The sequence below is a fragment of the Halichoerus grypus genome, chromosome 7 (genome assembly GCF_964656455.1).
Source record: "Halichoerus grypus chromosome 7, mHalGry1.hap1.1, whole genome shotgun sequence".
Lineage (NCBI taxonomy): Eukaryota > Metazoa > Chordata > Mammalia > Carnivora > Phocidae > Halichoerus > Halichoerus grypus.
Genome location: NC_135718.1, coordinates 31,027,273 through 31,049,454, shown reverse-complemented (window position 1 = coordinate 31,049,454; position 22,182 = coordinate 31,027,273). Strand labels below are relative to the sequence as shown.

The 22,182-nt window shown below is 45.2% G+C and overlaps 1 protein-coding gene across 3 annotated transcripts in view; it reads right to left on the bottom strand.

Annotated features, from left to right (window-relative positions):
* Positions 1-13,425, bottom strand: part of PIK3AP1 (phosphoinositide-3-kinase adaptor protein 1) — a 113,480-nt gene extending 100,055 nt beyond the window's left edge. Inside the window, exons 1-2 of one of the 3 annotated variants that reach the window (XM_036111614.2) lie at positions 13,306-13,425; positions 4,052-4,468 (exon numbers count right to left, since the gene is read on the bottom strand). In XM_036111614.2, coding sequence (XP_035967507.2) covers positions 4,052-4,468; positions 13,306-13,318 — 430 coding nt within the window. In that variant the 5' untranslated portion in view covers positions 13,319-13,425. Of the gene's footprint in view, positions 1-4,051; positions 4,469-5,898; positions 5,985-13,305 lie in introns of those variants that run through there. The other 2 variants (XM_078077309.1, XM_036111613.2) reach the window with 2 other exon arrangements.
* Between the last annotated feature and the right edge of the window lie 8,757 nt (positions 13,426-22,182).

Here is a 22,182-nt window from a genome sequence, read left to right as displayed (position 1 = left end):
GTCAGGACCATTTACTTCTGGAAAACTGAGATTAAAAGTTGCCAGAGCTCACACATCGAATCTGTGAGTAGAGGCAGGGAAGAGAACTCAGGAACCCAGCCCTGAAGTCTGTTGGCCTAAGCACCAAACACTGGCCTAATTTTATACCTAAACTGACAGGTATCCAGGAGTCACTCTGATGTGATGGTGCCTCTACTTCCAGAAAAGTGGAGACTGGAGAAAATGGTCCACACACTACAGAGGGACATGACCACTGACCTGGCAAAGGAAGGGGGGCTGAGACCCTTGCTCACATACTCAATGGACCCTTGATCAGCAGCATCAGCATCACCTGGGAACTTGTTAGAAATGTGGAATCTTGGGCGCCTGGGTGACTCAGTCGGTTAAGCGTCTGTCTTCAGCTCAGGTCATGATCCCAGGGTCCTGGGATCGAGTCCCGCATCGGGCTCCCTGTTCAGCGGGAAGTCTGCTTCTCCCTCTGCCCCTCCCCCCTGCTCATGATCTCTCTCTCACACTCTCTCCCTCTCTCAAATAAATAAATAAAATTAAAAAAAAAAAAAAAGAAATGCTGAATCTTGGGCCCCACCCAGATCTATGGAGTCAGAATGTGCATACTGACAAGATCCCCACGTCCTCCTGAACATAGGAAAGTTTGAGAATCGCTTGTTTAGATAATGTAGCAGCAAAAGAAGTATAATTGACTACCTATAACCCCATTTACTTTAACTTTCTGGAATAATTACCTTATTACCAGCTCTGCTCTCTAAAGCTTTTGATCTTTAAGCTTTATTTTAAGTTTTAAATGTTCTAAAATTTAGCCTAAATTTCAAATGGTCTCAGTGAATATCTTATCGAGTAGTCATGTTTTTCCAAAAGGTACCTCAATGTTAAGAAAAAATACTATACAAATATGCTGGGAACTTAACCATTTTTAAAGATTACATAGATTACAACTTGAGGTCTTTTTTTCCTGCTACTTTCTGCTGAGGTCATAGTAGGAACATGACCAATATTTCTTCAGGGAAAAGTTAGAAACCCCAGGGAGACCTGGTGAAGGAGGAAGACTAGATTCACAATAGAAATGTGTTCCTGGGGCGCCTGGCTGGGTGGCTTAGTCTGTTAAGTGTTTGACTCTTGATTTCAGCTCAGGTCATGATCTCAGGGTCGTGGGATCGAGCCCCGTGTCAGGCTCTGCGCTCGGTGCGGAGTCTGCTTGGGATTCTCTCTCTCCTTCTCTCTCTGCGCCACACCCCCCACCAAATAAATAAATAAAATCTTTTTTTTTTTTTTTTTTTTTAAAGATTTTATTTATTTATTTGAGAGAGAGAGCACATGAGAGGGGGGAGGGTCAGAGGGAGAAGCAGACTCCCTGCTGAGCAGGGAGCCTGATGCGGGACTCGATCCCGGGACTCCAGGATCATGACCTGAGCCGAAGGCAGTCGCTTAACCAACTGAGCCACCCAGGCGCCCCAAATAAATAAAATCTTAAAAAAAAAAAAAAAGAAAGAAGAAATGTGTTCCTGGTGAAAAAGAGGAATTTAATGTAAGGGAATTTTATGGTCAAGAGGCTGTGAAGGTCACATGGTCCAGCCACAGCTCCAAAGCTGAATCCCTTTAGGCCACATCAACAGTCTCCACTCACATATTTCCAGGGTTGTGGAACTCATCACCTCCAAAGGCAATCTGTTCCATCTTTGCACGCTCTGTTAGAAAGGTTTCCTGAAATTTGTCTCCCTATAACTTTCAACAACCCTACAATCAGTAACCCCATAATTATTGTCCCTACCATTAATTCAACCCTGTTATCAATTTTCCATTACATTTCCCACTGGGATCTTCTTTCTTAACACAGAAAGTCAAAGATACAAGTCTCATGTATTTATGTATTTATTTCAATGAGAGTAGGGCATGTTGTATTAGTGGGGTGTATGAAAATTTTATTTTTTGCTTTTATTTGAGGCACCTTAGGAAAACCTCATGTGTACAAGGGAAGTACTAAGATAAATTATCACAAGTTATAGAGAATATAACTAAGGGTATAATCATATCAAAAACCTAGTTTGGGATAGTACTGTTCTTAAACATTGTTTTAACCCTAAGCTTCCTGGGAGTCAAAGCAGGTACGAAATGGTGAAAAGAAGGTGATGCTTCGGAAATGTTTGAGACTCTCTGGCCTTGGGGAATCATAGGTTATCAACCCTGGAAAGTGTCTTAGATCAAGTCTTATTCTGGCCTCTTACAGAGAAGGAAACGGAAACCCAAAGAGGATAAGTGACTTGCCCAATCCCGGGCACCTAGTTAGCACCATGGAGTGTACCTACCCCTGGTCAATGCTCTGTTTGGCATACTGCCAGACTCTGAGTCTGGAGTTTGTTAAGGAAGCTTGCCCAGCATACAAACCGGAGATACAGCACCACATTACTGGGCCAACCAAGGGCAATGGCTATGGGTACCGGAAAAGCAAACCTAAGCCATCCTGGCTCACACAGACCCCTCAAGTCCCAAAGTCCTAAGTCTAACACCAGATAAGAAAGTTATATTGGCGCCGTAAGCCATCCTTCTTCCTTCTCTTTTCTAGAACTCCATTTGTCCCTACCAACCCATTGATTCTGAACTGCAGAGTTTCCACTAAGAAGCTTATTTTAATCTCCCATTAAAATAATCTCTTTCTGATGACAGGTTATTTGTTCTCAGAACAGAAACACCACCATGAAACACTTCATTCTTTTGGAAACCCTTCAAGCTAAAGGCTCATAGCATATGGAGCCAGAGTCCTTAGTAAAAAGTAAATGATTATTGATCGATTTACCCAGGCATCTAAACACTGGGCTCATTGAAACAATACTAAAAGAATCCATTCTATCATGTATTTTTTTTTTTAATAACACCACTGGAATCACAGACCTGTTCCCCTGAAACAAATAATACATTATATGTTAATTAAAAAAAAATTTAAAAAAAATAACACCACTGGAATATTTTAAAGAACAATCTGTCAGATTATGCAGCATAAGATGCCAGCACAGTGACAATATATGCATGGAGCCCTGAATGACGGGCTGGTGGGTCACAGGGGCCTGCCCATGAGATCATAATGGACCACAGCAGGGACATAAGCCCATCCGCAGAAATAACTACTTGTGTTTCAGTTCTTTGTAAGTTTAGGCAGATCAAAACTCCCTCAAAGCAATGAAGAGCAATCATGCAGGATCGGATTATGTGCTTTTTCTATCACTGTGTTCTTCTGAAGTAAAGAAAAGCAAACCCTAGAAGAATCTCTTATCCAGGTGACACATCTTTTATATTAACACTAGTCATTTATATCACAAATTAGCCAGGATCCCACTATGTTAAGAAAACTGGTCATATTTATTGGTTTAGAGCAGCCTATTGCTGGATAAAAGAATCGAGGAAGCTACATCAGCTTTTTAAGCTCAGTGGGAATCAGTGAATTCTTGATTCAGTTCGTCAGATGAGATGGGGTGGATGAGCCCAATTAAGGCCCGAGTCCCAGCAGGGATAATTGAGCACCGTTAAATCAACCCATAACTGTCCAGGCTTGTTGGCTGGCATCAGGTATGTAAGATCTCAAATGGCGAGAGAACAGTGATAAACACAGAGCCCACTCATAGCCCACAGTGAGGCAAAAATAGAAAGCAAAAGAGGAAGAAGAGCTGTGACATGCCTCCATCCCAGAACGCATCTTCCGCTACTGTTCATCAGAGTGTATGTCACACTTCCTGGGGCCACTGAAGTCAGGAGCCCTGGCAGAGGGGACCAGAATCTTCCCACTTTAAAAGGAGAAACAGGGCAAAAGACAGAAGCTCGGCTAGTGGGAAATAGAGAAGAAGGGTATTTCTCTATAAACATGTTGTCCAAAGTGACACATTTTTCCACAAAAATCTTAAGGGCCCTGATGATAAAATGGAAGCGGCTCACAGGTTTGAAAGCCGCCTCACCTGAAACGCTTGCGGCCTGGATGAGCCTTTTTTTTTTTTTTTTTTTTTTTTTTTTAGGGCTTGCTTATCTTTCCTTGAGAAGACACCCTTACCTTCGGAAATGGCCTTCTTCACCGCTGCCACGTAAGTCTCGGGCTCGTCGTCGCAGGTGAGCTCCTGCCAGTGCGCCCAGTCCGGAAAGTAGTCCAGGAACTCCGGGCCGTCCTGCACCCCGCAGAGCAGCCGCACCACGCGCTGGGGAGGGTGGAAGGCTCTCTGCAGCAGGGGCAGCAGGGCCGGCTGGCAGAAGCACCGCACCAGCTCGGCAGACAGCAGCACGATGACGCAGCGGGAGCTCAGGAAGAAGTTCAGGTCCTTGGCCGAGAAGGAGGCGTCAGGGCTCAGCCTGTACGTCAGCGTCTTCTGGCTCCGCACCTGCCGACTGGACAGAAAGAGGTCCTGGAGATACTGGCACCACTCCTTGGCATCCGGGCCGTAGACGATGAGGATGTCGCATCTTCTAACCGCCCCTGAGCAAGAGCGAGGCAGAGAAGAGGCATGTTAACACACCTGCTCCTTCTGGGGCTCAACGACCTGCACAACAAACCCTCCAGACGGGGGTCCTGGCCCCCACCATCCTGACAGAGCTGTCAAACCCTTCCCCTGCTTCCAGGCTCTGCTCCAGCCATCCCTGGCTCCCTGCCTCTGCCCCAAGATGCCATGCCATTTCAGGACTTTACATAAGCTGTCACTGCTGCGGGCACGCTCTTCCACCCACAGCTGACGCCGGTAAGATGATGATGATGATGACAGCAACAGCAAGCACCTTACATAGAGCTTACTATGTTCCAGATGCTCTTCCAAGCACACTGCCTAGTAAGCCCATTTAATCGTCGCAGCAACCTGATAAGGTAGAGAATACTATTAGCCCCGTTTGAAAGACGAGAAAACGGAGGTGTGGCAGGGTACATAATTTACCCGTGGTGACAGAGTCAGAATTTGAACTCAGACACTTTGGCCCCAGAACCTGGCTCTTTCCCAAATACAGTGATTATAAGCACAGGTACTGAATCAGGTGGCCAGAGTTAGCATCTTGGCTCTGTGAATTATTAGCTGTGTAACCTTACGCAAGTTACTTAAATATTCTAAACCTCAGTTTACTCATCAGGAAATGGAAATATAATGGCAATATTTATCAGTGTTTTGTGAGCATTAAATTAGATATTTCAGGGGCGCCTGGGTGGCTCAGTCGTTAAGCGTCTGCCTTCGGCTCAGGTCATGATCCCAGGGTCCTGGGATCGAGCCCCACATCGGGCTCCCTGCTCGGTGGGAGGCCTGCTTCTCCCTCTCCCACTCCTCCTGCTTGTGTTCCCTCTCTCGCTGTCTTTCTCTGTCAAATAAATAAATAAAGTCTTTAAAAAAAAAATTAGATATTTCATATAACATGCTAAGCACAGCGCTTGGCATGTGGTAAGCTCTCAGTAATTGGTAGCTGGAGTCCTCATCCGCACAGTAAGAGAAACAATGCATGAATGTTAGCAGCAGCTGTGGGTGACTTAATGCTTTGATCTCCATAATACCATTGGGAGGGTGTCCCTCACCTCACCTGTGCTGGGACATAGGCTTTCTTCTTCTTCTCATAAAGCATAAGTGCCAGAAACAGTCCAAAGCCTCAGAGAAGCAGTGAGTTAAAAAGAGCTTTGGGGGATCACTTGGCCCAAACTCCTCATTTACAGATAAAAGAAACATTTCATCTGGGAAGATGAAGGGACTCAAATTCACACTCAGCAAACTAGTCACTAAGCCGGGACTGAACCTCAGGCTTGTCCCCTGGTCCCCTGTGCAGTCCCCCCACCAGTCCACCTGCTGCCTCCCATCAGGGATTCGGTCAAGAATCTTACGAGTAATAAAACATATCTTCCAATTATCAAAGTTCAAAGAAACTTGGCTCTTAACACACCTGTTACTACTGTTAGAGGAGGCTTCATCTCCCACCAGCTCAACAAACTGTCCTTCGTGCCTTGGAAGGGGTGAGCGCAGAGGAGTCTCCACACGTCAGCACAATACAATAGGGATCCTTCCTCCCACTCAAAGAAGGAAGCTGCTCAAGTCTGGTGAAGCTTGGGAATCATGAAAGTTGTGGATTGTCACAATTAAACACCACCCCTGGACCACATTTCACTGAGTAGTTCCTAGCAAAAAGGTTGGAGGCAGGACTGGGGGTCAAGACCTGAGGCTGTAAACTCTGAAAACATCATGGGAGGACTCCCCCTTCCTATCCCATCTTCCACCATATTCAAAGTAAAAACAATGACATATAATATGTAAACCCAACAGTTCTGATTTCCCCAGGGATAATATTACCAAATTTTTAAAAATAGCAAATAAAAAAAAGTTTGGAGTTTCTTTTTGGAGTCTCTGTTTTGCTGGAGCCCTAATCCAGGGCTAATATAAAACCCAACAGGCTCTCAGTAGGAGCACATTGAACAGCCAGGGAGTACTTTAGAAGGGGAGGTGTGCAAATTTTAAAAGAAATCAGTTTTAGAAGGTAATATGGGGCGGGAGGGGGAGGCAATCAGCAATTCTGATGACACCACGGCCTTCGTGGCTCTGCAGAAAACTCAATTCTGAGCATGGTCTAGTTCAACTGTGACTAAAACAGTCCATTTTAGGCTGCTTACACTGGTCCCAGAGTTTAAGCAGATTAAAGGCAAAATTTTAATGTATGGAAGGCAATGTTGCAGCCTTCCATAAAATAAAATCTTTGCTGATCTCCGCCCCCCCCCCCGCCATGTAACAGTTCTTTGTACTTCAATGGACAAATAATTTCAGGACTATGGAATGAATAAGATTGGCCAAGCAACACAGCTATGGAGCTCATACTGAGAAAAGTAGAGTTAAGGCATCAGAATATGTTTACCTTCTTTCTGCCCCTCTTTTCTACATAGTTGGTTTATCCTCAGAGGTGAATGTTCTTCTAAATGTGAAGTGTTAATGCACATGAGTGTGCACGAGCTTGGCCCACCAGGTAGGCAATGTACAAGACTTTATAGTGCATTATAATAGTAAGGGTGTAATGTTAGCAATCTGGGCTTAGAATTCAGTTAAAAGTGCAAAAGTAAAAAGCAGTAGCCACCAACACTCCCTACCTATACCAACAAATATACTAGCAAATATCATGTCAACAATTTTTACAAATGGGCTGGAAGGAGAATAAGATCTCAGAGAAGGCTGGCTGTGGTCCCACACATTAGTGATGAAGCCATTGGGGATGTTTTCAATGGATGGTAAAGAAATAAGGAAGAGAGAAGAGTATTTCCAAGAGCATAGTAAGTACTCTTAAGAAAGCAGCTCAGATCTTGGAACAATGACTGACTTAGCAGGAAGGCAGCAACTTTAGAATGCCCTGACATGTGGCCGTGAGCGATGTATGCCACTTTTATGAGGAGACAGTGACCCAAAGCAAAGCAAACCAACAATTTCAAATGACAAGTTCCGGGGTCACTGAGGGAGTGAGTATTCATTTCACCCTGGATCCTGCCTCAACACGACCTGTTCCTCTGTTAACAGCACCATACAACATCCGCTGGGCATTAAAGATCTCTAGCCATCAAAGAGAGTGCAAATTATTAATAATGAGGGAAACTGGGTGTGGAATATATGAGAACTCTAATATCTTCAGTTTTTCAATAAATCTAAAACTTCTAAAATAAAAACTTTAAAATACAATTTAAATTAAAAAAACAAAACAAACAAACAAACAAAAAAAGGGCGCCTGGGTGGCTCAGTTGGTTAAGCGACTGCCTTCGGCTCAGGTCATGATCCTAGAGTCCCTGGATCGAGTCCCGCATCGGGCTCCCTGCTCTGCAGGGAGTCTGCTTCTCCCTCTGACCCTCCCCCCTCTCATGTGCTCTCTCTCAAATAAATAAATAAAATCTTTAAAAAAAAAAAAAAAAACACTTAAAGGGTTAGCCTCTTCTTTATGGAAAACATTGAAAACGTCTCATTCCTGGGGTTCTGGTGTTAAATTTGACACCCGCCCCCCAACTCCTTTGAGCGAAAGTACTTGAAAACGAAGTGGTTAGTGCCTCAAGACTCATTAATATGACAACCTACTTGGTCACCCACTTGTGGTGTGACTTGAGACCAGTATACTAAGTCTAAGCAAATTTTGCCTCAATGTAAATGAGGACAATGAAATCTATCACCTTCTTGAATTTTGCTCCACTGCTGAAACTGAAAGCTGGGGAAATTCTAAAAAAAGTTCCAAAGTGGAAGTTAAAGTTCCTCCATGATATGCTGAATAACACAGGACCAAACACTTTGTCAGCAACCCTCTCTTGTGTGGGGACATCCCTTTTGTTAACGATAAATCCCTGCCTGTAACTGTAGGTCATTTCCTCACATGTGCCAAATTAATTCTCCCAGTTTGTTTATTAAGAAAAATGAAATCTATGATCTCACTGATATGTGGAATTTAAGAAACAAAACAGAGGATCATAGGGGAAAAGAGGAAAAAATAAAACAAGACAAAACCAGAGAGAGAGACAAACCATAAGATACTCTTAACTATAGGAAACAAACTGAGGGTTGCTGGAGGGGAGGGGGGTGGCGGAGGGGGTATGTGGGTGATGGACATTAAGGAGGACACGTGATGTAATGAGCACTGGGTATATATAAGACTGATGAATCACAGATCTGTACCTCTGAAACCAATAATACATTATATGTTAATTAATTGAATTTAAATTTTAAAAATTAAAAAAAAAAAAAAAATGAAATCCATGCGGGCACCTGGGTGGCTCAGTCCATTAAGCATCTGCCTTCTGCTCAGGTCATGATCCCAGGGTCCTGAGATGGAGCCCTGAGTCTGGCTCCCTGCTCAGCGGAGAGTCTGCTTCTCCCTCTCCCTCTGCCCCTACCCCCTGCTCAGGCTCTCTCTCGTTCTCTCTCTCAAATAAATAAATAAATGAAATCTTTTAAAAAAGAAAAAGAAAAATGAAATCCATGAACCAACAGGCATCCATAAATCCTAAACAGAAATGAGAATGGGCCTTTGTCCTTGTAGAGCTTAAAGAACAGACTGGTCTATAGGTGAAAGCAATGGGTAACAGCGGGGCGGGGGAGGGGGGGCGCTGGTGGCAACAGGGAGTGACAGTGGTGGTTAAGAAAGACAGTGACTGAGGGGCGCCTGGGTGGCTCAGTCGTTAAGCGTCTGCCTTCGGCTCAGGTCATGATCCCAGCGTCCTGGGATTGAGCCCCACATCGGGCTCTCTGCTCCGCGGGAAGCCTGCTTCTCCTTCTCCCACTCCCCCTGCTTGTGTTCCCTCTCTCGCTGTGTCTCTCTCTGTCAAATAAATAAATAAAATCTTTAAAAAAAAAAAAAAAAAAAAAGAAAGACAGTGACTGAAAAAAAGCTTCCTTAGAAAGATTCAGAATCCATCTGAGAAAAGAATAGGGAGGAAGTGGCAGGCAGCTTTTCAAACCACCCCCAGCCCAGATCATTTCTTTAGTCTGCAGGTGACTCTGGTTCCCCATCCATCTGCCCTGAGCACCCTACTGAAGAGGGATGTGCACTAGGGGAAGGTGACTAGGATAGGGAGGGGTCTAGTAACGACTCACATAAGGACTTCCAGACCCTGAAGATTTCAAGTTTAGAAACTTGACAGGAGTATTGAGGGACCTCAAGAATCAGATGTGAGTTCAGATCACAAAACATTAAATGTACCTTCAAACCCTATTATCTTCTAAGTCTAGGGATGGGTAGAAAAATCTGGAGATAAGAGAAACCTTGGAGAAAAAGGGCAAGAAAAGGTATGCAAGCTTTCTTCAAAGATCTGAAGGCTGACACATGGAGGAAAGGATTGTGGTGGTTCACCCAGCCCCAGACGCAATCACTTGGGGAAGTCACTTATGGTTTCTTTGTCTCCTCTCTCTCATGTGTAAATGCAAGAGATACCATCAGGAACCTAGAGAATATTCCAGGGTAGGCTGATTCCATTTCATTTTATCTTGCTTGCCACGCTCTTTCAAAAACAGGGAGCCAAGATTCTCCTTGATTTCAATAAGAAAAGATGTCTTTCAAAAAAATAAAATCTGAATGCTTATCCTTCAGCAAAAGGAAATTTTAAAAGACCACATAATTCAGCCTTAAAAAGGAATGAAGTGCTGACATATACTACAACTTGGGTAAACTTTGAAAATGCTATGTTATATGAAAGAAAACACCGAAGACCACATACTATATGATCCCATTCACATGGAAGTCCTGAGTAGGGAAATCTACAGACACAGATGTAAAATTTAGGACTGGGCAGGAGGAGGGAATAAGAGGGTGATAGCCAAAGCATACAGTTTCTTTCTCTTTCTTTAAAAGAAATTTCTATTTCATAAATGTATACCCCCTTCACTCATTTCTCAAAATGAGTTTCTTTTTGAGGTAATGAAAATGTTCTAAAATGGACCATGGTGGGGTCTGCACCTATCTGTGAAGATACTAAAAAAACAATGAATGTATACTTTTTGTTTTTGTTTTGTTTTTAACTGTATACTTTAAGTGGGCAAAGTGTATGGTATGTGAATTATATCTGAATAAAACTGTTTAAAATAAGAAAAAGGAGGAGGAGGGGGAAGGGAGGAAGAGGGAGGACGAAGTCGAGAAGCAGAAGATCACATGGAAGGATGACCTAGGTGACTCCATACCCTCTCATATCTTGTCAAGAGGTATTCTCACTGCCACCGTGAGTCCTTGCACCTCCAGACCTCAGAGAGCCTCAGGGACCTCAGAGGCCCAGCTCCCACTTGCAGGACCTAAAGCGGTGTCTCGCCACAGCGCATGCTGACAGCAGGAGGGTGTGACAGCCCTAACCATTATAGACGTCGGCAGAAGCCACTACAGAGCCCATAAATAGCCCCAGTTTGGCCACTGTGCTCGAGTCCCCATCTGAATGGGAGCACACTCTTCTAGCCCCTTCCGCCATGCCCTACTGGAGTCATATACACAGGACACTAGACGAGGGTGGTTTTCTCTGTCTCCTCTGTCCAAAGGCTCTCCCAGTTTGCTGTTTCTTGCACTTAACAGCCCAGAGCCTGTTCTCAGCCATGGAAAGAGGTGGGAGCTTCACCAACCTCATCTCCTACTTCCCCCCAATCACCCACCTACTCCACCACCTGCTCCCTGATCCTTAAATATACCATATATACCCATTTACTGTTCCTCTGAATGGAGCACTGTTCCCCCCACATGACCTTTCAGATCTTCACTCAAATGTTCCTTTCTCCATGAGGCCTAATCTGGCCACCTTCTTTAAATTTATAAACCCAGGGCGCCTGGGTGGCTCAGTTGGTTAAGCATCTGCCTTCAGCTCAGGTCATGATCCCAGGGTCCTGGGATCGAGTCTTGCATCGGGCTCCCTGCTCAGCGAGGCGTCTGCTTCTCCCTCTGCCCCTCCCCTCGACTCGTGCTTGCTCTCTCTCTCTCTCTCGTAAAAATAAACAAATAAAATCTTTAAAAAATAAAATAAAAAAATAAAATTGTAAACCCAACCCCCTCTACCCCCTCTACTGCTTTCCCAATGCACTTATCATATCGTGAATTTCCTTATCAAGCATATTGCCTGCCCTCCCCCATATTCCATAAACTCCATGGGTAAGTAGCTTATGTCTGTTTTGATTGCTGAATATACACCTGACACCTAGAACAGTGCCTAGAAACAGTAGGCATGCAATAAATATTTGCTGAATGAATTTCCTCTACATAACTCTGCTTCAGCTTTTGAACGGAACGTGTGGACTATAAGCCTACTCTTACCACAATACAGCTTCTTCTAACCTCCAGAGCCCCACTTGAGAGCCCCAAGGCTAAAACTAGCTACTTTCCCATTCCCTTTAAAGAATGAGCCTGTATTACCAAATCTAATAGAACTCTTACCATTGACCTTCTCCACCCCCCACCCCTCACCCCCAACAACCCCCTCACCCCCAACAACCCCCCAACCCCCACACACCGCCCCAGCTTCCAAGGCACCATTAGGAGGCTAGACCTCAGGGGATATGGGGACAGTTGGCTCTTCATTCTAGGATCTGCCCACATCCTTCAAGAACAGTATCTTCTACTGGCTGACTAGATTTTAGTTTTCAACAGACGTTTACATCCTGTTTATACATGTTATCTCTACTAAAACATCAGAAAATGGGTGAGGAAAATACAAGTAAACCCACTTGCAAATACAGTAACTCTAATTTTCTCACCTAGTAATTCCCTGTTTACTTATCGCTTTTTTTTTCCTTTTTTTAAGATTTTATTTATTTGACAGAGAGAGACACAGCGAGAGAGGGAACACAAGCAGGGGGAGTGGGAGAGGGAGAAGCAGGCTTCCTGAGGAGCAGGGAGCCCGATGCGGGGCTAGATCCCAGGACCCTGGGATCATGACCTGAGCTGAAGGCAGACACTTAACGACTGAGCCACCCAGGCGCCCCTACTTATCGCTTTCTTGCGCAAGACTGTAAACTCCCTGAGAGCAGAGACCAGGTTGTCCTGGTCACCACTGAGAACACATGTATGTGCACAATAACTATCATAGTGCATAGTAAGTGCTCCTTAGTTGTCTCTATTACCATCATTATTACGTGGTTTGTCCTGGATCTCAGAGAGTGAGTAACTTTGGCAAGTGTACACACCCATGAACCAGAGAAGAACCCAAGACAAATCAAGAACCCAGGACTCCTGGTACCTTTCGATGGGTAGATTACCCAGTGGCCTTCACTTTTCCCCACTCCCCAAAGTTCTGCAAAAGACGTAAGAAAACTAAAGCTAACGGAATGGTGTTCCTAGATTTCTATCGAAATTCTAGATGAAAAACAAAGCCTAGGATGGGTAGAGGAAGGGGGCTTGCGAAGGTGGCCCAAGGGCCGCCCGCGATCACCCGGCGCCCACCAGGGACTGCCTGAGCGCCCCCTATTGGTCCAATGGGGCCCTAAGAGAAGCACTTCCCAGAAGCCGACAAGTCGGCGCTCCGCCTTGTTTCCACGGGACCCCGGTTCACAGAGTTGGAAGAACAGGGGAAAGGACCCTCAGAAGCAACTAGAGCCAGTCGGAGAGAGGAAAGGAGACTTAGAAGACGAGAGACAGGGGAGGTGCAGGCGGGGGCAGAAGAGAATCGCGCGACAGGCTGGGAAGGGGGGCGTGGGAAAGCTGGGGCGGGAGGTTTGCGCCGGGGAAGCGGGAAAGCGGGAAAGAGCAGAAAGCGCACAGATCCCGCGCGGAAGACGCAGAGCCGGGAGCGGGCGAGCGCTCGGACGGCTGCGGTGGGCGAGAGGGCGAGCCAGCGGGGAGGCTCGGGAGAGGGGCCCGGGCCCGCCTACGCACCTGAGGCTGCCATGGCGCGGGGCGCAGCTCACCTGCCCGCTCGCTGCGTGCGCGGGGCCGGGCCCGGCGGCGTCCCGGGGCGCGGGGCGGCAGCGGCGCCGGGCTCCGCGCAGCACCAGCCGCTGCTCTGGCGCTTCCTCCCGACGGGCTGCGAGGACTGGCCGCGGGGGCGTGTCCACAGGACCCGCCCCGCCTGCGGGGCACGGCCCGCGGCACCTGCACCCGCGGCCGTTGGGGAGGGGAAGTGAGAACCCCCACCGCGGCCGAGCCGCCGGCCAGCTCCCCGCACGGCCCCCGCTGCTCTGTCGCCGGGAGGCAGGGGGCGTCGCGCCACGTGCGCCCCACCCCCGGCGAAACCAGCCTGACTGGCCACCAAAGGGCAGCCCTAGGCGGAGGGGATGGGGAAGGAGGGAGAAGGTGGGGCTGCCCGACCTCTATGACCTGGGGCGGGGGTGTATCTGAGCACAGCTGGCCAAGCCATCTCCCCCTCCCCTGGGGCTTTCTCCCTGAGCCGCCACCCGGGCAGGAAAGGGGAGGGGGCAGGAAGGGGAAGAAGCACCTTCCCTGGCACCTGGCCTTGGGTGCTTGGCGTTGCCCTTGATTACCCTCCAGTGACTTTTCTATAATTCCTTGGACCTGGTCTCCTGATGGCACATAAGCACTAAAGATAATCTCCTATGATAAACGCATGATACAGTTATTGCCTTTTATGCCTTTGAGGTGGGACCTATCGTGTCTTCATGTGTGAGCTGAAGAAACAAGCCAACGCCTTGCTCCCTTGCTCAGATGCCCACAGGAAGTAAATGGTTCCAGCAGGCCTGAGTCCAGAGCTAGAGCTCTCCATGGGCCCTTGTACTCACCGGCCTGCTCTTTGCTCTTCTGCCTTTGCCTGCTCCTATAATTGATCTGAACAGCTCTGTGCCCTTGGAGTCCTCAAAAATGCAGGGTCCAGAAGATGGATCCAGAGAGCAGAGATGAGGGAAAGATAGAGTTCAAGTGGAGGTGGAAATAAATGAAGTGGATTTAAGAATGGAAATATCAGGGCTCAGGCCCATAATTATAATTTTCTACAACTGCCATAACAAATTACCACAAACTTAGTGGATTAAAATAACAAAATTTATCCTCTCACTGTTCTGGATTTCAGAAGTCCAACAGGAGTCACATTGGGCTAAAATCAAGGTGTCAGCAGGGCTGGGTTCCGTTCTAGAGGTTCTAAAAGAGAATCCATTTTCTTGCCTTTTTCAGCTTCAAGAGACTACCCACATTCTTTGGTTTATGCCTCCCTTCCTCCATCCTCAAACCATCCTCAAAGCCAGCAACGTAACATCTCTTTGACCCAGCTTAGGATATCACATCTCTCTCTGACTCTTTTATTTCCTCCCTCTTCCACTTTAAGGATATTGATCCCACCCAGATAATCCAGGGAAGTCTCCCTTTTATAAGGGAGACCAACAACCCTAATACCACCGACAACCTTAATCTCCTTTGCCATGTAACATAACATGTTGATGGGCTATAGGGTAAGGACGTGGACATCTTTGATGAGCCATTACTCAGCCTACTACAGGCTTGGAATTCTGAAAGAGGAGTTGAGCTCGATCCTGCTATACTTCACACCTATTCCCCATGTTCAGGCCTTCTCTGGCCTCCAGATCAGTTTAGTTACACCTCCTCCCTCCTGCTCCACATCCCCTGCCCGCTACCCCCCGGCCCCGCCCCTGCCATCATGCACTATCACAGCCCTGTACTGTTTTTTTAGTAGAAATTATATAGCTATTTTTCTGCAATTACTTATGTTAGTTTCTGTCTCCTCCATTCAATTATAAGCCCCTAAGAGGCAGGATCCAGGTTTGTCTTTTTCACCATGGAACCTCTAGCACTTGGAGCCAACTCTGGCACAGAGAATATTAATATGCTCAGAAAGTATTTGAATGTGTGAATTAATGAATATGGCCTGGAAAGCCTTCAATTTGAGACTGAAGGATAGGGAATTTTCAGGCACTGAAAATCACTGAACTTGAAGGAGGGGAATATAAGATGTCAAAAATAGGCCATACATAATAAAAGCCATCAGAGTAAGGAAAATGGAGAGCTGAAATTTGGAAATGCTGAGTTTGAGGTGCCCGTGGGATGTCTTAGGACCTCTGTCCTCGCAGGAGAGATGAGGGCCTAGGACTGGCCAGGATGTCACTCTTGGAGTTGAAGCTGCATGAGTGCTTGAGGAGATAAAGAGCAAGAAGAGCCTAGCCCCAAGGGCAGAACCTGGGAGAAGGACCATGCTCAGGGGCCACAGGAGACTGGAGTAACTGGAGAGGCAAGATAAGAGGCAGGCCTACAATAACCAGGAGGCCAAGGAAGAAGATTTTGAGGAGAAGGTTGTCAATAATGTGGATCACTGTGGGGGGTCTGGGAGAATGAGATCTAATATAAAGGACTCCAAAAGTCCTCAGTTTCCTCACGTGCACAATGAGGGCATCCCAACTCAGAAAATGTTAGGGCTCTGTGGAATACCCTCGCCTTCGGAGAACTTTGCCAGAACACTGTCTACCTCTCCCGTACCTTCCCTCACTCTTCACAAGCCTGGGCACCTGGCCATTCTATATTCCTCTTTGGAGTCATTTCTACTAAGGCCGTACTCATCTGTTTGAGGTCATTTCCCCTGACGCCACTGCTATCCAAACACATGGTCCTTCCAGCTCTGGATGTTAGGGAGTGAAGGCCCTTTCCTGCTTCTTAACCAAGAGAATCTGGACAACTCTGAACTGAAGGAATATTTCCTTCAAAGAGTCCTTACAACTCTTAGAGGGCAACCGTCAGTTGTGGGTAAGGTCTCTGGTGCTGGGTTAGTAGTCCAAATTCTGAACGCTCCCACTGCTCCAAGCACTGACCTCTGGGATTTGGCTGGGGAGGGGACTCAGAAGCCAACATTCCCTTGATAAGGTGCCAGCCAGCCCCTAATACTGCCAATTCCACCCAGCTTCATTACACAGCTGGTGGGGTTGAGTTGGGGAAGTGGTGTCTGTTTTTCCATCTCCATTTGACAGATTTTGCAGAAGGTGGAGGGCAGGGTAGCTGCCCCTCCGAAAGGCCCTGCTCTGCCCCTGCGCATTGGCTCTAGGGGCAAGCTCTGCAGTCGATCCCTCCAGCACAGGATGGCCCGCAGATGGGTTCTAGGCCGAATGAAGAACCTGAACGTGACTGCCTCCTACCCTCTTGTTGGCTTGGTAGACAGGAAAGGCCAGAAAGATGAATATAGGTCATCTAAAGAACAGAGGGATGAGGAGTGGGGAAGAAATTTCTTACACCTGTTTCTTACATCTTCAAGATGTTCTTTCATAATCGCTCAAGCCTAAGGACCAGACAGAGCCTTTTTCCTTGGTCATCAAGACCTCACTTACTAGCACAAAGGGTAGAGATGGAGAGTATGCTGTAGTGGGATACTCTTAATTCATCTCAATTCTCTTAACTATCCTATGAGGAAGATGCAAATAGTACACACATTTTATAGATAAGAAAGTTAAATATCTTTACCCAAGGGCATATAGCTAGTACATTGCAGAGAGCTGAGTTTTGAACCCCAACAGCCTGGCTCTGGAGTCCATGCTTCTGCCCACTAGATTATTCGGTGAATACTTGAAGCAGGTCCTGCTCTGATCTGAAGAGCCACACAGGTCACTGGCCTGTACTGGCATCACCTCCCACTGCAGGTGGGCAGGCAACAGCTCTGTCACCTGCGAGTTCCCCCTGCTCTGCCAGGAGTACCTTATGCTCATGAACCACGAACATCAGGAAATGATGGGACATTGATGATGGCATGCCCCACCTCCCAGCTCACCTCCCTGTGTGTGTCCCACCAGACCTTCAGCCCCTCGGGGGCAGGCTATTTCTCTTATTCCACTGCATCCCCAGTGCCAAGCACTGGCTCCAGCCCACAGCAGGTGTTCAACAAGCATTATTTGCTTTTAAATCATCGAAGCCAACCTGCTCATTTTTCAGGTAAAGACTAATCACACAGGTTAAGTGACCTGCCCAAGGCCCCACAACCTTCATCTGAGGGACTCATTCCTTGCTTTGCTCAGGAGTTCAGAGAGACCCCACACGTTCATACACACAGGGTAGAGTGTGTAAAGACCGAATTATAAGGGATAGGCCAGGAGGCCATCACAGGTGGGGGCAGGTAGAAAGAGTTCCAGAGTACCGAGAACCTGGTTTAGCCTTGTGAATACCCTGGAGTTATAAAAACTGCTTTCCTTTCTACCTGCTCAAGAAAGTTTCAGCCCAACCCACTGGACCCAATGCAGACTATCTGGGGACATTTATAGCTTTTTAGGAACAGGTAGCTTTGCAGACAAAACCTAGAAGCCTACCCACTTGCAAGAGGGAGGCCTCCTTCCCTGATCACCAAAATGGCCACTCCCTATGCCATAACCCAAGAACGCCTCGTTGGGCCACTTTGAGCAATGGCCCTGAATCTCAAGTTCTGAGGAACAAAATGTTCTTGGAAACGCTATGTGGCTAACCCTGTTCAGAGTATTGTCACTTACTCAGCTTTCATGAATCTTTACCTCAAACCAGTGAGGGAGCCATATTATTGTCAGCCCATTTTACAGGTGAAGATACTGAGGCTCCAATAAGGTAATTTGCCTGACCCACCGTCACTTGGTTAATAAGTCTCAAAACTAGATTTTGAATTCAAATCCATTGGTTACACAAAAGTTGCCTCCCTTGCAATGCGTTATGATTCAAAGGCCATGTCAGCCATTCCATGCTGGTTCCATGATCCCCAACCCCAAATTAACCTTAGTAACAAGACAAAGGAGTGTTGCAAAGATTGCTGGTTGCCCATCCAGTATCCATTCTCCCCATGTTTCTTAGTAACTGAATCCCAATTCCGTTTGGGGCAGCAGGATTTCATACCCCAGCCTTTCTTGGAGCCTAGAAGAATCCAGTAAGTTGTAAATGGAAGTCATTGACTATCCAGAGAAGTTCTTTAGAGGATGCTTAACTGTTTCATCCTCCCTTTTTAGTTTTCCCTTTTGCCTTTCTCCCCCTCTTTTAGTTTCTGCCAGGAACGTGCACGGGATGACTGGAGATCCAACAGCCCTCTTAGATTCTGAGGTGACTGTGTGAACAGAAGCCACACACTAAGGACAGTTGAGCAGAAAGATGAGCAGAGTCTGGTTCCCTGCTGACCATGGAGCACCCAAACAAGCCCCAGGTTCCCCCTCCCCTGGCAGTTCTTTTACATGAAAGAGAAACATACAACTCTGTCTTATCTGAGACATGGTTATTTACATGTCCTGCCATATATAGCCAAACCTAATTCTTGACCGATATGTGAATGGAAGCTAGCATTTACTGAGCACGGGCCATAATCCACAAACTTTCTAATGCTCTTGCAATTTAGCCTCACAATAATTCTGCATCACACATATTATCTCCACTTTGCAGATGAAGAAACTGAGATTCAGAGATGTTGGATAATTTTTCCAGGATCATTCAGCAGGCAGCAGAACTGGAGTTCAAACCCAACTCAGTCTGAGCTTAGATTCCATGGTCTTTCCATACATAGCATCATGACATACTGGATGCTTGCAGAGAGTTCATTAAAAGTACCTCCTGAGGACACATGGGTGCTTTCAAGGTGGGGAGGGTTCGCCCTTGAAGCCTCAGCACTTCAAGCCACATGCAGATGGTTCTTCATCTGTGCATGAAAGCATATCTTGCACATTTTCTACTTCTGCCTTCTGAGGTGCTGAAGCAGAAAGTCTAGGCAGCTGTGATAAAAATTTTAGGACTTGGCCTTATAGACTCTCAGAGTATTACAGTTGGGAAAGACCCTAAAAGGTCATTATTGGACACATGTGTAAACTAAAGCCAAGACAGGCAAAGTGATCTTTCTAACATTATCCATTGAGTTGGACGCAATACCAGGACTAGAATTCTGGTCTTAATTCCTAATCTGGTGGGGTTTTCGTTTCTTGGGTTTTTTTTGAAGCTATATCTGTCCACTTATGTTTTTAAATACCAGTTAAAAAAAAAAAAAAAAGCAAATGTAGAAATTCTTTCCTCGATCTGATGCTTTAACTTTGTAGTTCTTTCCCATAAATCTACCACAAGTTCCTAAAAGGTTAAACCAATCTTGAGTGCCTAGGATAAGCCCCATTTGACCATGATGTATCATCCTTCTTATATGTTGCCAATTTACTAATATTTGGTTAAGGATTTTTGCATCTGTGTTAAAAGTAGGTATTGGCCTGTAATTTTCTTTTTTGTAATATCTTTTGTTAGTTTTTGGTATCAGGGTTAATCTGGCCTCATAAAACATGTTTGGGAGTATTCACTTTTTTATTTTCTAATAGAGAAAAATTGGTATTATTTCTTTCTTAAGTGTTTGATAGAATCACCATTAAAACTATCCAGGCCTAAATTTTTCTTTGTGAGAAGGTTTTGCCATATCAGTTTCCTCAATAGATATAGGGCTGTTTAGATTTTGCACTTTATCTGTGCTGGTATTGGTAAGGTGTACTTTTCAAGTAATTTGTCCAGTTAATCTAAGTTTTAAAATTTTATGGATATGAAATAATTCATAATATTTCCTTATTATCCTTTTAAAGTCTGGAGGATATGGAATGATAGTCCCTCTTTTATTCCTGATACTGTAAATTTGTGTCTTCTCTCTCTCTCTTTCTCTCTCAGTCTAGATAGATGTTTGTTAAATTTCATTGATTTTTCCAAAGAACCAGCTTTTGGTTAATTTTTTTATTGTTTGTTTTTTTACTTTGTTGCTTTCTGCTCATTATTTCCTTCCTTCTATATACTTTGGGTTCACTTTGCTCTTATCTAGCTTCCTAAGGTTGAAACTTTGGTGATTAATTTTATTCCTTTTATCTTTTCTAATATAAAAACATAAAGCTATAAATTTCCCCCAATTCAATGCTTTAGTTGCATCTCCCAAGTTTTGATATGTTGTATTTTCATTATAATTTAGTTCAAAATATTTTCTAATGTTCCCTGTAGTTTCTTGTTTGAGCCATGGGTTATTTAAAAGTGAGTCAATCTCCAAATATTTGGTTTTTTTAAAATATATATATATCTTATTGTTACTGATTTCTAATTTAATTCCATTATGGTCAGAAAGCAGACTCTGTATGACTTCACCTGTTTTAATTTATTGAGATTCGTTTTATGACCCAGCTTATAAACTATCTTGGTGAGTGTACAATATGCATTTGAAAAGAATATGTATTCTACAGTTGGGTATATTGTCAATTAGTTCAAGATGACTGATAGTGTTATTCTGATCTTCTACATCTTTACTAATTTTTGTCTAATTCTATCAACTGCAGAGAGACATATGTTCAAATGTCCAACTGTGGCTGGGAAATTTTTTCTAATTATTCTCTTAATTCTGTCAATTTTTCTTTCATGTTCCTGAACCTCCATTTTTAGGCATTATTAGGCACATACACATTTAGACTGTTACATCTTTCTGATGTAAATCTTTTATCTCTAGTAAATACTCTTCAAATACTTTTAAAAAGATTTTATTTATTTATTTGGGATAGAGAGCATGAGCAGGGGGAGGGGTAGAGGGAGAGGGACAGAGAGAGACACAGCGAGAGAAGGAACACAAGCAGAGGGAGTGGGAGAGGAAGAAGTAGGCTTCCCGCTGAGCGGGGAGCCTGACCTGGGGCTCAATCCCAGGATACTGGGATTATGACCTGAGCCAAAGGCAGATGCCCAACCAACTGAGCCACCTACACGCCCCTAAATACTTTTTTTTCTTAAGTAGGCTCCGTGCCCAGTGGGGAGCCCAGTGTGGGGCTGAACTCAGGAAACTGAGATCAATAGAGTCAGTCGCTTAATGGACTGAGCCACCCAGGCGCCCCAATACTCTGTAAATACTTTTATCTATTTATGGTAATTCTCTCTGCTTGACATCTACTTTATCTGATACTAATACAGCCATCTTATCATTCTGTGCTTACTGTTTACATAGCATAATTTTCCATCCATTTACTTTCAACCTACCCACATCTTGATACTTCACTTATATCTCCAAGGTAAACCGCACATAGTTAAATTTTTCTTTTTTATCAATTCTGACCATCTCTGCCTTTCAATTGGAGTCTGCCCTGCACAGTTATAGTTCAAGAGTTAGCAGAGGTTTAGGCAGAGTTTGGAGCTCCCCTCTCTTTCCTTTCTGAGATAAACCCCTCACTTTCCGGCTGCTGTATCCTTTGATTCTTCAAGACAGTTGGAGTGTACATGATCTATCTGAATTTTAGCTGCCTCACAGAGCAAAAGTGGAGTCTGCCCTCTGGCAAAAAGGTATAAAACTGAGAAACTCAGAGCTGTTCCCGTCTAAAGGTTGACTCCCTTCCAGTGTCTGCCTGCTTCTTGTTGCTCTCTTGTGCCTTTAGGTACTTGTTGTTTCTATTTGTTATGTCCAGAGTGTATTGTGTCACCTGTGGGAAGGTTGGTCTCATAGGAGCTGCTCCTCTATAGTTGGAAGCTAAATCCACTACATTTCAAGCCTGATAAAAAGATAGATCAGCTAGACAGTTGCTTGAAGTGTCATTCTGTAAGGAATGCTAAAACATCACAGAGATAAATCAGAAATATGGTGGGCGCCTGGGTGGCTCAGTCGTTAAGTGTCTGCCTTCGGCTCAGGTCATGATCCCAGGGTCCTGGGATCGAGTCCCGCATCGGGCTCCCTGCTCCGCGGGAAGTCTGCTTCTCCCTCTCCCACTCTCCCTGCTTGTGTTCCTTCTCTTGCTGTGTCTCCCTCTGTCAAATAAATAATAAATAAAATCTTTTTAAAAAAATCAGAAATATGTGCCAATTAGCTCAATTTTCCATGGGTTACTT